The sequence below is a fragment of the Electrophorus electricus genome, chromosome 19 (assembly GCF_013358815.1).
Source record: "Electrophorus electricus isolate fEleEle1 chromosome 19, fEleEle1.pri, whole genome shotgun sequence".
Classification (NCBI taxonomy): Eukaryota; Metazoa; Chordata; class Actinopteri; order Gymnotiformes; family Gymnotidae; genus Electrophorus; species Electrophorus electricus.
In genome coordinates this window covers 6,507,267-6,522,257 of record NC_049553.1, presented here as the reverse complement: position 1 = coordinate 6,522,257, position 14,991 = coordinate 6,507,267, and the positions used below count along the sequence as shown (strand labels likewise).

The 14,991-nt window shown below is 39.6% G+C and overlaps 1 protein-coding gene across 9 annotated transcripts in view; it reads left to right on the top strand.

Moving 5' to 3' along the window:
- The window catches only part of mark2b (MAP/microtubule affinity-regulating kinase 2b), a 34,711-nt gene that overhangs the window by 1,570 nt on the left and 18,150 nt on the right, over positions 1-14,991 (top strand). For 8 of the 9 annotated variants that reach the window (XM_027013973.2, XM_027013974.2, XM_027013972.2 and 5 more), the window contains exons 2-7: positions 10,936-11,109; positions 11,548-11,601; positions 12,370-12,418; positions 13,218-13,283; positions 13,488-13,558; positions 13,798-13,854. In XM_027013973.2, the coding sequence (XP_026869774.2) occupies positions 10,936-11,109; positions 11,548-11,601; positions 12,370-12,418; positions 13,218-13,283; positions 13,488-13,558; positions 13,798-13,854 (471 nt within the window). Of the gene's footprint in view, positions 1-2,471; positions 2,506-10,935; positions 11,110-11,547; positions 11,602-12,369; positions 12,419-13,217; positions 13,284-13,487; positions 13,559-13,797; positions 13,855-14,991 lie in introns of all 9 variants that reach the window. The other variant, XM_027013975.2, reaches the window with a different exon arrangement.

Below are 14,991 nucleotides of genomic sequence, written 5' to 3'. Positions count from 1 at the left end.
TGTACTCAAAACAATACCGTCTTAGCCAGTCCTAAATTAATCACTCTGATAAGGCTTTTCTTGCTTGCCTTTTCTTTTTTTTCTTTTTTTGGCTTATAGCCTCGATTTCCTGTGTCAGATTGAAGGTGAGTTTTTGTAAGTGAGAAAAGCGGGCGTGAGGGAGCGAACTTGTATCAGTTTTGAAATTGACTAAACACCAGATACACATTTTTGTTGCTATATTGCTACTCGTATTTGCAGACATCAGTCATTAGACTTGTCTTCAAATAATATTTTACACTGAGGAATAAAAGCCATACTGATTTACCTTGGTGATGGGTGATTCATACTACTGAAAATAAAGTTTGGTTGCATCGTCCCCTTTTTAATCTCTGTCTTGTGATGTAAACCAAAAGCTCTTTCAGCAGGTACAGTGAAAAGTTGGATTTCTGTGCTCATTGATTAATGATGCAAGTATTACTAATGCTGACTGAATAGAGTCTAAGGAGAGGTGAGCTGTACCTGAGTGCACCTAGCTCATTGACTTAATGTGGAAAGAGATGTTGGCTTTTTTCTTTTACTATTTCCTGGAAGCCCCATTTCAAGGAACTCACACTCCCAATGATAGGCAGCCTCATGCATCTGGTCTAATAGAGGTTTGGAGTGAGAAAGATGAGTCAGTGGTGTTAATCATGCAACTGAAACATGGGTGAGCCTCAGCTCTACAAGACGTAGGAGTGCTAAGAAAATGTGTTGGTATTTTATATCAGCCACCAGTGGTGCATTCAGGAGTAGATTAATAACAGGTGGGGTGGGTGTGTGTATGTATGTATGTGTGTGTTTTTTATATATATATATATATTTTTTTTTTTTTATATATATATTTTTATATTTTATGTTTTTTATATATATATATATAATGTATGTATGTGTGTATGTGTATATTTTATATATATATGTGTGTGTGTATGTGTGTATGGTGTGTGCATATGTGGAATGAAGGATAGACACTCAGAAGAAAAAGATTGAAGTATTTATTTTCAACATAGTTGTGAAAGTGATTGTAAAAGCTAACATGTATGTTTGTAAAGTGTATGTACGTATGTCCTTGGTTATGAGAAAGGCGCTATACAAATGTAAATAATAATAATATTTTAAACTGGTGTGTTGTTTAGTTATACTTTTGGAAAAAAAAGGCAGGAAAACAGACACTCAGTTACATTACTGTTTAGCTAGGCTGTATCAAACTTGATATGCTTACCATTAGAACTTGGCCCATGAAACTTTTGTCCTTGATTCTCATGTGTGAACTTGTCCAGCCTTCTCAGGATGATGCACACATGGCCTTAGTATGTGTGGACATGCGACAGGTTTCCTTTTTTATTGAGTCATTTGCTACCCTTGCTGTCAGCTCTCTAGCAGCCATCTATGCAACAAATCAGTCCCTTAGTTTACTTTTACTGAACTAGTTAGACCAACAGACCTAGATTAAACAGAAGACAACAGATGTTTTAGACTGCTTAAGTTGATTAGAGGTAGGCAGCATAACGTAAGTGCATGTTAATGAGTTTGGATTTTGGACAGTCTAAAAACTGCATTAATGTTGAACCACACAGATTTTTCCCTGTGTTATACAAAGGCATCTATGCCCAAAAGTGACAGTTTATAGGGGTTTATATTTAAATATCTCTCAAAGCAAATAACTTTAATTATATTAAAAAAAAACATGTTCTGTGCACTGAGTCATAAATGTCTTTATTTATTTATTTATTTATTTATTTATTTATTTGTTTGTTTATTTATTTAGCCTCAACGTTAAAGTTTGCATACTTATTAGATGAAGTCTGTGCATGTGGCTATATGCTAAGACTCCAAAAAAGCCAGTGAAGGAGACAAATCTTTCAGTAAATTTTAGTAGTTATTCTGGTCTGGTCTGAATTCACACCCAAGTATATTCACACTAATTCACACTAATGCATATTACATGGCCTCTTTTCCTGTTATTTGATTTCTTTAATTCATCATAGTAGCATTGAAACCATGTAGTGAGTTACTTATAAAAGGTAGTAATAACAATAATAATAATAATAATAATAAAATTGTAGTTATAAGTGCCATTCAGGATACCCAAGGTTACTGTGAAATGGTGAAAAAATTGCAACTCGAGGAAAAAAAGCAGCAATACACAATAGGATCACACATTTTTCCTCATATGGGACTTAACTAGAATTTTTCAATTGATAGCAAAATTGATATTTAAATGCACATGAACTGTCTTTAGACCATCTAAATAAAATGGCTAATCCAGTTATCCTGCACTTTTTAACTGTCAGCTTTTGTTGCCTGTACAATGATGTAGTACAAAAGTAAAAGAAAGCAGCTGTTTGTTTTCCCATTTTTAAACATTTTGACTTCTTCGTGATAAATTAATGGAAGATTTATTTAGCATATCTGCTTTCTATTTAATCATTCTCCCTTTCTCTTTTGTCCAGCATACACAAGGTGTTGGCAGTTCTCTTCGCTATGGTGAGCTAATTGGGTGTTAGTTGTTAATTAGCATTAGCTAATTTTAAAAGTATGATGATATCGAACACATTTTCTGGGTGTCCTGCAACTTGAAAAATAATTTTCCATGTTGACAATCTTGGACACAAAAGGGAGTATGCCTATACATGATATTGTGGTGATAAATATGACAAAAGTTGGCCAGTCATCTCTGAATCAACACAGATTAGACTAGTGAAGTATGCACATTGGGGGGAAAAAAGAAACTGTATTCAACCTCCCCCTGTTTATATGTTCACATTCAGTAGGAGACTAATGCTAGAAACGGGTAATTTATTCTCATATTCAGATGTTTGTTGCCTATGGGCACCTTCTGCTTAGCGTCGTTGATCTACCATGGTGTATCATTGGTTTGCTGTTTTCAGATTAAACTTTGTGGTGTCTAACGTCAAACACTACATAATCATGTCGCTACATCAAACCCTGATACAAGTTGTTGTACTAAGAGGACATTAATGATCACACATCCATGTGTTGTCAGTTGAGCTTAAATAACCATTCAATTCATATTTCCCATCCATTTTCATCTTTTCAATGCTTGGGTGTGTGTGTGTGATGCTACTTGTCCCTAACATGGTGACACTACTTAGAATATGGTCTACATATCAACAACTTGACAAATTCAAAGTTATCTGAATCATACGACAGACCACCATTACGTTATTATGGTAACAAATAAAATCAGACCTCAGAAGTGTAATAACTGATGTGAGAGAGCTATTAGAGAGAGCTATTAGAGCCTTGATACCCCAACACAGTGTACTTGGCAGGCTTTTTAAATTGTTATGTAAAGGAAGGGAAATGCTGATGAAGAGAGCACTGAGTAATCCAATGACAGTGGAAGTTATCAATAAAAGTGGTATTGCCACTGTCCTGCAGACATGAAAGAGTGTGTTTTTCTTATGCACCAAGAAGGGTTTTTTAACCAACCAAAACCAAGAAACAGCAATAAAAATTCTAAAACAGCCCTCTTCTCTTGTCTGGAGTTGGTAGAGTTTGGATGAGAGTCAGTATAATTGAGACGTCATAGGGCTGATAGTCAGTCTGGAGTCAGCTTTGATCCATGGAGCACCAGATATTTCCTTTCTCTTTTGTTTACTGACTAGAAAAAGGTGTAGTTAAAAGTTAATCATTAGTTATATATTCATCGTAAGATTTAGAGAAGTCGAAGAATTTGAGCACTTCAGCTTTGTTTTTGGCATTTTGCTGCTCACACTCAACTGTATCACAGTGAGAGTCTGAACCTGTTGCCATTTACCCGTACACAAGTCTCAATTTCTAAGCAACTGTTGTCTATAAACTGTGTGTAAATCACTGCAAAAAGGGCTCCATCTTTCTTTTAACGAAGATTTATGAGGCTCTTTGCTTTTATGGTGGCAACCAAATGCAAATGTCAGCCTGGAATTGCAGATTCCAACACATTTTCTCCGAGAACCAGCACAGAGTCGTACATTTCTGCTAATAGGTTTTGCAGTGCTAATTCCAGGTATGGTGTTAGTTCTATGAGTCAATCAATGTGGACACTATTGCACAGCAATGGAACCCACAAAACGGTCTCTACTTTTTTTTCTATTCCAAGGTGAGATTTCCCTGTGTCCAGACTGCTTCCCATAGCTGAAATTAGCTTGACTCATGAACTGACTGGCCTGTTATCATGCAAGTTATGTCTAGTTTAGATAGCATTTCTGGAAATTTTAATGAAGCTATTCCAGACTATTATATACTATTATCTATCTAATAAATTTTTTTTTTTTAAAGTGTGTGTGTGTATATGTATGTGTGTAATATATATATATATATATATATATATATATATATATATATATAGGGACAAATCCAAACTACTTTTCCCCCCATGTGTCACAATGTGCTCTACAGTACCTTATTAGAAGAGTGATTTTTAACAGGATATGTGTTTATAAAACTGCAATGAGTCAGTGAAAGTGACATTTTTCCTTACAAAATGTCAGTTTTGCATTGCTGTTACATTTAAAAAGAGTGAAATTGGGCTGGAATTTCTCTTATGGCAAACTTGTACTGTTCTATAGATAAATCAGAGATATCAGATAGCATTATAACTAGAATATGCCATTTAAAAAGGCCTTTTGTTATTTTTCATTTTATTCAACTCTCGCTGTCTAGTTAATAATAATATCTGATTCACAGCAAATTGTGTTTTTGAACATAATATCCTTAATAGAGTTCAAAGAAGATTAGAGTCTGTGCTAAAAAAAACTTCTCTTAATTTCTCTCAGTAAGGCTTTTCACCATCCCAGTGTAGAACCAATTAGGGTATCATTGGTCAGTTTAAGCTCTTAACCATGTCATCATTCAGTTTAGGGTGTTAAATCTATCTTCATTGTTTTCCTACAGTCAAAGTATTTAACCTCAAATGTGGTCTAATACAATTTGATTAAATTTTCACCCAATTGAAAAAAATCTCAAGTAATAAATATTGTAATGGCAATATATAGCACTTATAGCACTTATCATTGTTTAAGATAGATAAGAGCGTCTGCTAAATGTCGTAAATGTAATGGAAAAGTACACCAGTGAGCTTGATTGGAGACCTACATTTACATATCATTAAACACTTAAAGGGTTAACTTTTTATATACATGAGTCATCAAACAAGCATTTGATAAAATGTGCATATTAATTATTTCTTTGCTTATTCGATCTGTTGTTCATGCTGTTGCATATTACAGTGCAATCACTGCTGGTATATAAGAAATTGTCAAAGATTCCATATTTGTTGTGCTTTTCTTGCATTTACTTGTTGCACACATGGTTCGGTGTACAATGTTAAGCTTACAAAGCCTTCCTAATAGGTGGTATCGATGTCCTGTTTTTAATTTTTTTTTTTTTACTGAATCGAGATTGGACAGTGTGATGCCATTTGCTAAGAAAATATACTTTGTTTACTAACATGAAAAGACATAGTAGGAATTGCATTGACTAGGTTTCTTTACAGTTTACTTTTCTCCAAAAAGGAAGTTTTAGGACCAGTGCTACCATAGCCTGTCACGACTACCTCAGTAGTGTGTTGAGAGCATAGTTGAATACCTTATAGCCAATCTGATAGCCTAGAATTACATGCTATTTTGCATACTTTACTGAACCCACCAACACACCCCAATTCTTTGTTTGAAGCACAATTTATCACACAGTAGTGTAGTTAAGGTTATGAGGAACAGTACACAAAATGTAATAAGTAGCAGCAATTCTTGCTGAATTGTTGTCCTAAACATTTTCTCTCTCCTGGCTTAGGCAGGTATTGTTTTTCCATGACATCTGATCCATATCTCATCCACTCCCTAGAGTGTAAACCTGAGATATCCAACTACATCATGGGGGATCTCCAGACGGTCCAAATTTTTGCTCTGTTCCAGCTCACACCACACCTGAACCAAGCAATGAACATCCCTGAATACCTCATACAGTTGGGTTGTGGGAGCCAAAATATGGATTCTCTGCAGATCCCTGAGGAGTATATTGGGCAAACCCATTCTAACCAGCCAACAGACTTCTTAACTATTTGTATCTTTTCAGTTCTTATTTTGTAGTTCACAAAGTCTGTGCAATTGAAAATGTTCTTCATAGTTCAGGGTACTATTCAAAAACCTTTGTTGTTCTTGGCCAACTAGTTTCACCAAGTTCTGTTTGTGATTCTTGCATCTATGCAAAAATCTCAACAATTTACTCTATTGTTGTTGTGTGTTATTTTTAAAAGAGTCATTGAAGTTTTGAAAACATGGGCCGAGTGTGTTTGTGTGAATGAGTGCAGGAACAAGCCTTTCCAGTTGAGCTGGGCATAAAGTTGACTGGAGGGAGTGCCAAGGCTTTCTCTCTTTATTAGCCAATGACATCATGCAAGGGCTTGCGTCTGTGTATGTGTGTACGGACGTACATATGTACGTAACAGACATGAGTCAAAGCTTGTTGGTTATCCCTCTGATATCAGTGCTCCTCACCCCTTTGCTTCATTAGACTAGCTTACAGAAAAGGGGTAATGAATTTGTAATGTACACCACCTGGACACTTTATTTTTCTGTTTTTGTGTTGATCTTTGCCCTACCAATAGTCTTCATAAGACTGCAATAAAAGTAGCTGTGTGTCTGTGTAAGAGCAAGATCTCTGTGCGATTATGCTGACACTATACCCTGTTATCATGGCCTTTGAAAAATTGTTGACACTATAGGCTTAATTACTGGAGTATGAGCAGCTTTAACTGGCTCCAGTGCTGCACACTCACCAACACACTTGTACTTTCTCTTTGCTTCTGCTAAACAGATGACAGAATGTTTAATTGTATTAGTTTATTCAGAAGTCATACATTTCAGTGTAGCCTATGCCATGATATTAAATATGACAGCTATTGCTCTTTCTCTCTCTCTTATATATATATATATATATATATATATAATACCCTTAAAATGTGTTTACCAATTTACAGTTATTTCTGCAAGACTTCTTACCTGAGTCATTAGAGTGTAGTTTTGCAGTTAGGTTTTTTCGTTCTTGGTCCAGAGATGTAGTCCATCCATTTAAACTGTTGTCACTTCAGCAGGGCTAAACCTCCACTTGTACTGCCAGACTTAATATGTAGATAAACAATCACTGTGACAGTGCGATTGTACTCTTATCTGAAATGGCAGTGCTATTACCATACAGCTTGTTGAGACTCACACAATACGGCCAATGTTATTACAGAAACCACAGACTCACTCAAATGCCTACACAGTATAGAAATACATGCATGCACACACATATGCAACCACTCCAGTGCCCAGATATTTAGCTGTTCCATTTCATCCCAAGGTATTGCCTGTCGTTGATATCAGCTTTATTTGTTAGTGCCTGACACTTTCCTGAAATGGGCAGAGATGGAAAGTGGAGGGAGGGGTGTGAGAACAGAGAGTTGCGGGGTGAGAGGGTGCTGAGAACAGAAAGAAGTCCAGCTGCTGCCTATTCGTGTCCTTGGTTGTCACCCGGCTTAGTTGGCAATAGAGACAGTGATATTTATATCCAAAGCCATTACCTGCTAGCCCTGGCATATATTCCTTCCTCTGTTCCCTAATCCATCCATCCATCTCTCCAGCCATTCTTCTATCCACACTTTCTTTTTTTTTTTCTCCTTTGTTTATTCCCCCTTTCCATGGGGGAAGGTTTGACAGACTGATGGTCTCACACACACACACACACACACACACACACACACACACACACACACACACACACACACACACACACATATATATATATATATATATATATATATATATATATATATATATATATATATATATGTATATATGTGTGTATATATATATGTATATATGTGTATATATATATATATGTATGTATATATGTATGTATATGTATATGTATATGTATGTATATGTATATGTATATGTATATATATATATATATGTATATGTATATGTATATATATATATATATATATATATGTATAAACTCATAATCAGTGCATACTGTCATCTTAAATTGTGTGATTTATTCACACTTGTCCAAGACTGTCACTTTGTTAAAGAGAAGAGGCCACACAAAGGGTAGCCTCTGTGTATGGTCATGTATGCTTGTGCAGAGGTGTTTTAGTAGAGGTGTGTAGGTATACTGAAAGCATGTGAGAGAATTTGGTAGGGGGTTATATGCATAGATGGCATGTGTTCTGTGAGTTTGCGCCTTCTTTATGATGTTTTGTCTGTGTGTTCGCAAGTGCATAAGTGTTTTTTATTTATAGTCCAATAAATTTGTAAGTTCTTTACCTGCCAGTGTTTTACCGTGGGGGGGGGCTTGATTTAGTTAATGTTGGAGAGCGAGAGGAAGAGTCAGACCAAGAGATGGAGGGAAGGAGAGAGATATGCTTTAGCAAAGTAAAGAAAGAGAACAGGACTGCTGCAGTGAACGATAGATCTCCATGGCAACACAGTAATCATGACGCAGTCTGTCTTTCTAAAGAAACTGTAGTATTGTATGTGCGTATGTGTGTGCGTGCATCCCTGCATGTGTTAAAGGAGAAAGTGGGGTATCCTCTTAATATTTGGACATGCACACCCTGATACAGGGACTGCTCTGAAATGCAGAAGAGGTCAGCAATTTAATAGCAGCCGTATCAAATCAGGTTTTGCCAGACATCAGCACCTGCGCAACCTTGTAACACCTGATCCCAGCTCAGCTATGCTGGCCACCTTTCTGCTCCAGAGCAGCACGGACAGTGTGTTGGAGCTGACACCAAATCATTACTTATGCATAAAAGGTCCTGTATCTCACCTGGTAGAGCAAGCAGGTAGAGGAAAGTGCTAGTAACACAAAGGTCACGAGTTTGCATTTCAGGCATCATGTTGTACAGACACATTTGTTAGTTGTTCAGGATAAGAGCAGTTTTTCAGATGCTGTAAATGTAGCGTAAACAGCACAACCATTCAAACCACACTGCCTTTAGCATGGCTGGCTATCCCAGAGAAAGGATGATGAGGTGTGAAGGGAAGGGAGAGATGGCTTGGAGGGAAGATGTTGGGACAGAAAGCGAGACCGGTTGAGTCGGGAAATATATGTTGAGTCTTTAGCTGAGAGCAACCAACAGGAGACAAAGCTGAAGTTATGTCTGTGTGTGAGGGAGAGAATGTGTGTGAGTCAGTGTGACTGTACTATCTGGGTGATGTAACCATAGTTCCCTCCTGCTTTTGTATCAGCTGTGTAAGGCTAAATGTGCACGCAACACACACACACACACACACACGCATTATGTCAAGGTCCAAGCACCTATTATGTGTAACGTGTGTGTGTGTGTGTGTGTGAGAGAGAGAGAGAGAGAGAGAGAGAGAGAGAGAGAGAGAGAGAGAGAGAGAGAGAGAGAGAGAGAGAGAGAGAGAGAGAGAGAGAGAGAGAGAGAGAGAGAGAGAGAGAGAGAGAGAGAGAGAGAGAGAGAGAGAGACAGAGAGAGAGACATGCCCTCTAAAGCCACAGTCCTTTCTTCTGTGCCTGTCAGCACTCTGTCATTCTCTCCTCTTTCCATACCCTGACCTTTGCTACTGCCTGGGTGCACCCGGCCTGCCAGTGCATGTGCACACACACATTAGAGTGGGAGTCTTGTGCAGTTTTGGCTGGCTTTTCTCACGCTTCTGAGGTAGACCAGCCGTTCTGCTAAATTAACACCGTGTGAACTAGCTAAGAAAAAACTGGTGAGCGTATAAGGACGTGGTTCTTGAGAGCCATTTTATGTGATCCCTTTTAGATGTTAAGTGTGCTCTTGAAATTTGATCAAGCTAAATTTTCAGTATGTAGCAATCTGAGATGTCAGTGTTTTGAACACCGGCTACATGTGTCTCTTTGTAGTAATATATGAAGAAAAACCTCCTTTTCCCAGTTGTGTTTGTATGTGTCAATGTGTGTTTGCATGTGCTGATGTGCAAGGAAAGTTTGTGAATCTGAAATGAAAAATTTACTCGTGATGCAAATTTAAAAGAAAGATTGTTTTGTTAAGGGATGTAAATCCTTTCACATCCCTTAACCTGAGATTTGTTTCTTTCTTTCTTTCTTTCTTTCTTTCTTTCTTTTCTTTTCTTTTGATGCTATCTTTAGGGATGTTAAAAATATTCAGTGTTTATAAAAGTTGAAGCTCGTGTTGTTTAACCAAACTAAATGGGCTGACCATATGCTGAATTTATTTCTAGCCACCACAAGGTTGATGTGGTGATGCGGTTGAATTAAAAACAGGGAGATGGTTTGCAACTATCTGGTTGACTTCAGGAGCTGTTTGGCACAGCATTTATTTGAAAATGTTGGCTTAGTATATGTGATGTCTTTCTATTGATCCCAGCTGTGCACACACACTGTAGTTTTGTTAAACCACTGAATGTGGAGCCTTGGCCCACTTTTTAATAAATGCTAAGCAGGCATTGTTCTGGTAAAAGTTTCAACTGTAAACTTCAGTACTCTGAAGCTCTCAGTTCTGCTCCACAACTAAATATATAGTACAGTACACACATCATTTGTTACATCTGTGCTGTGTGTGTGTGTGTGTGTGTGTGTGTGTGTGTGTGTGTGTGTGTGTGTGTGTGTGTGTGTGTGTGTGTGTGTGTGTGTGTGTACGTGCACGGTGTTGTGTGTCTGGTCCCGTATTTCTGGAACCTCCTCATCTGTGACCCTAACCAGCTTCACCTGTCTGCCTAGCCCACACTGCGCACGCACACACTCACTCTCTCTCTCTCTCTCTCATGTAACACACCCAGAAACTGCAGTGCTGATTTGTTTCCTCGTGTAGTGGATTGGCCATAGGGTAGTTTAGTTTCAAGCGATAACATTTGAGCGTGTGACACTCTGCTTTCTGTAAGTGTGTAAGGCCTTGTGTCTTTGGTTCATCCTCAGCCACCCCCGGAATCCAAAGCAGGCGGGCGTACCAGCATGCCACGCTGCCGGAACGTGGCTGCCACCACGGCGGACGAGCAGCCCCACATTGGAAACTACCGACTGCTGAAAACTATTGGCAAAGGAAACTTTGCTAAGGTTAAACTGGCCAGACATGTGCTCACTGGGAAAGAGGTAACCAGACCTGCCCCCCCCCCCCCACCCGCCCCCCTCCATCGCTGCGCTTCTGTCCAGTTCTGAATCTCCGCCCCTTTTTCATGCTTGCGTCATTCTCGTCATTCACATTCAGCCGTCTCTAGCCGCTTCAGAGCACACAGGCAGCTGCTGGGACATCAGCTGCACATCAGCCTAGAGCAGTTACACTTTCTGCCGTCCTCTTGTGGGCTAATGCTTCTAGGTACACTGCGAATTGTACTGTCAGTATACACGTAACTTTCTGAAGTTATGCTAGTTTCATACCTGTTGATACGAGGCATATTTACTAGCGTGTGGGTTTTTTTGTTGGTTGTTTGTTTTTCTGTACATTTTAGGGTCTGATATATGGTCTGAGAGTGAGAGGTTGTCAAGTCTCTTTTTTTTAAATTTTTTTATTTATTTTATTCTTGATTTTAGGTGGCAGTGAAAATCATAGACAAGACACAGCTCAACTCTTCTAGTCTCCAAAAAGTGAGTCTGCAGGTTTCCCCCCCCCCTCTCTCTCTCTCTCTTGCCCTCTTTCTCTCCATCCCTCCCTCTCACTCAGTTGCTCTCGAGGGTATGCATAAAAAGGATAATTACAGGAAGACGGGCTGAATGACTTCCTTTTGTAAGGAGTGGGTGAGTTCTTCTACACACAATCCAGACCACCCTCTCTTAAACCTCATCTTGGAGACACACATTATGTTCTGTGAGGTTGTAGTATATACACCAGAAATGTTTATAAACAAAGCAGTTTTTTTTTCTTACAGGTCTTTATACAAGAAAGTTGTCTAAAGTTAATATACTTTAAAGTAAAAGTTAAAAAATATTTTGTCTTCCGTTAATAAAAGTGAGAATCATTAGTCAGTTTTCGCACACGAGCAAATGGTTTCCTTGTCTAGACATAGACATCAGATGTTTGGATTATGTATAAAAGAGAGTGAAAGGTGCTTCCACTGTGGACTTCTGCACAGAATCACAACAATGCCTGACCCCAGATGTTTCGTGAAGTGTTGCAGCAAACATTTTGATAAGTCAGTAATAAAATATCAACACAAGTGAAACAGCATTTCCTAGATACTGGCACCTAAAATAGCATTAGGTGCGTTAACCTCACAGTCTTTTTGCAAGACTTGAAACCTTTTGAAATAGCCTGGGAAATGCATCATAGCAGAAAATAATTACAAGCTTTTGGAAGCACCTGATTAGGCGGAAGATTGGAATCTTCTCAAGCTTTTTTTTTCTTTCTGCCTTCAGCTCTTCCGAGAAGTGCGGATCATGAAGCTTTTAAATCATCCCAACATAGGTGAGTGAATGCAGAGTTGCGCACTCTGCTGTCTCGCGACCCCGCTGCATGACGTTTTGTCTCTGTGTGTAATCGGCAAGGACCAGATCCCCCCCGTGACGTGCCGCTGCGCGAGAGTTGTGCGCGCAGGTCCCCACCGGAGCTGCTAGCTCGTTAACGCACAGCCGGCACCCGTGGAGCCAAAGGATGAAAGCCAGCCCGCGAAAGAGAAGGCCTGGGGCACGTTTGAGGGTGGTGCGCGGGAAACACAGAGGCTCGGTGGGGCCTTCTCTTGGCCCCCACCGGGTTTCTGAGGGAGGCCTCCAGCGGTGCTTCACAACCACAGCGAGACGAGGGGGAGGCGGCTTCAAAAGTGCCGCCTGCCCCTCGAGCGCATTCACATGGCTGAGTAGTTAAGATCAATCAGCCAACGCGATTGGTGAAGTATTGTTCCCCTGACTGCTGTGAGGACACAGGATTTAGTCTGTACTATTTGGACAGCAACTATGGGCATAACTGTAGCAGAGACTGGGCCTATAACACATTGTACCCTACGCTATACCTCAAAGCAGATTATGTGGAAAGTGTTCCGTGAGCACACACACTGCTCCAGTGTGCCCTCGCGGAGCAGTCTGAATGTGCTTGTAACTGTTCTTCACTTGCACATGCTTTGCCAGGTTAACCCTTTTCTTAATCTCCCTCTACTGACATTTTGACTGATAATGCCCCCATCTCTCTCTCTCTTTCTCTCTCTCTCTCTCTCTCTCTCTCTCTCTCTCTTTATCTCGTTCCTTCCCATTTCCCCTTGCCCTGCCTCTAGTGAAGTTATTTGAGGTGATCGAGACCGAAAAGACACTGTATTTGGTTATGGAGTACGCCAGTGGAGGTAAGAGGGGCCGGCAGCAGAACCGCGCTCAGCAGCGGTTTCCCCAGTGGCTGGGGCATGTTCTCCCCCAGGAGCACTCCAAGCTTTTGGCTTAAATACTCTCCTGCTCTCTCCTCCTCGCCCCATCTCTCCCTTGTCTGCCACTCGCTGTCCATCCTGTCATCCTCTTGCTCTTTTCCTGTCTTCCACTCTTCTGTCTCCTAGGAGAGGTTTTCGATTACCTCGTCGCTCACGGGAGGATGAAAGAAAAGGAGGCGCGTGCCAAATTCAGACAGGTGTGTGCATGTGTGTGTCATGCTACTTAAATACTTTGACAGGAATAACAGTATTTTGTATGCTTAATATTTAATGATGACAATTTAATTACAGGTGTAACATCTCCATTTGAGTAGCACAGTTCCCTTGTGCACTCAACACTATTGTCTAATAGAGTAGTTCAGTAGTGTTACTTAAAGTCTCTGTGGTGATTTTAGTTTCTCTTTCTCCCTTCTGTGCTATCTTCTTATCTATCTAGATTGTTTCTGCAGTGCAGTATTGCCATCAGAAGTGCATTGTACACAGGGACCTGAAGGTAATGAGGCATTTATCTCCAAGCAGTTTGTAGATGACCTTTCAGAACTTGGGTTGGTTGTGGATGCAGTAAAACAGGATCCTATCTAGCTTTCATTTCAGGTTGTTCACTGGCTGCTCATGTGATCTCATTTCTAAACTTCACATGAATTAATCATTAATATGTTGAAGATTCCTTTAGAACACACATGCATGTATGTGTTCTAATACTTTCACACTACATTTTTCATTTCTCCCTTTATCCGTTTTGTGTCTCTATTGCTCTGCTGTTAAGGAGCAACAATACAGTAGATGGTTATCAGCAAATCTCTTTTTTTATTCTCCTGATCATCCAATCCCCTCTCTGTTCCCATGACAGTGCCCTACCCAGTCTTTCAGTGTATTGGACCAGAGCCCCATCACTCTGACCTTTAACCTTGAGTTAATTACAGTCTCCATGGTAGCATTTTTTTTTCTCCTCTCTCTCTCTTTTTTTTTTTACACCAACACTTTCATCTCAAAGAAGTGCTTTCAGACACACTCACGCACACACAGTGCATTATTGTAGTTATAGTGAAGAGTCAGTTACTGTAATGCTCGTAGACTGTCTCTCATATTACAGAGTTAAAAATGACTGCTGGTTGTGGCCTTAAGAATACATGGTCCTGCATATGCACCTTTACTTACACACACATGCAAACATTAGTTCCATATTAAAGCTCTGCCGTACAGAAACTGCGAGGATGGTCAAGATCAGGAGCAGTGTGTGTCATTGCAATGTAGCCCCAGTGGCTGTACACTAATACTAATGGGAAAGGCTTAAAATGAACTGCAGTTAAAGGTTACGATGTTCTGTTATGTCTGAATAATGTGGAGTCAGCCTACTTGGCTAATTGCATGTCATTATTACAAAACATGCGTGTAGTGTGAGGCTAACAGAAAAGCCATGTGTAATATGCATTGAATGAGGATTTGGCATACAGCCTGTGTCCCTGCACGAATGTGTGTGTGTGTGTGTGTGTGTGTGTGTGTGTGTGTGTGTGTGTGTGTGTGTGTGTACGTGTACACATGTTCCTTACTATGCCCACCAGACCGAAAGTGCTGTAAAAGTTAAGACCTGTTTGTGTGTGAGGATTACCTTAATGTGTACCACAAGTTC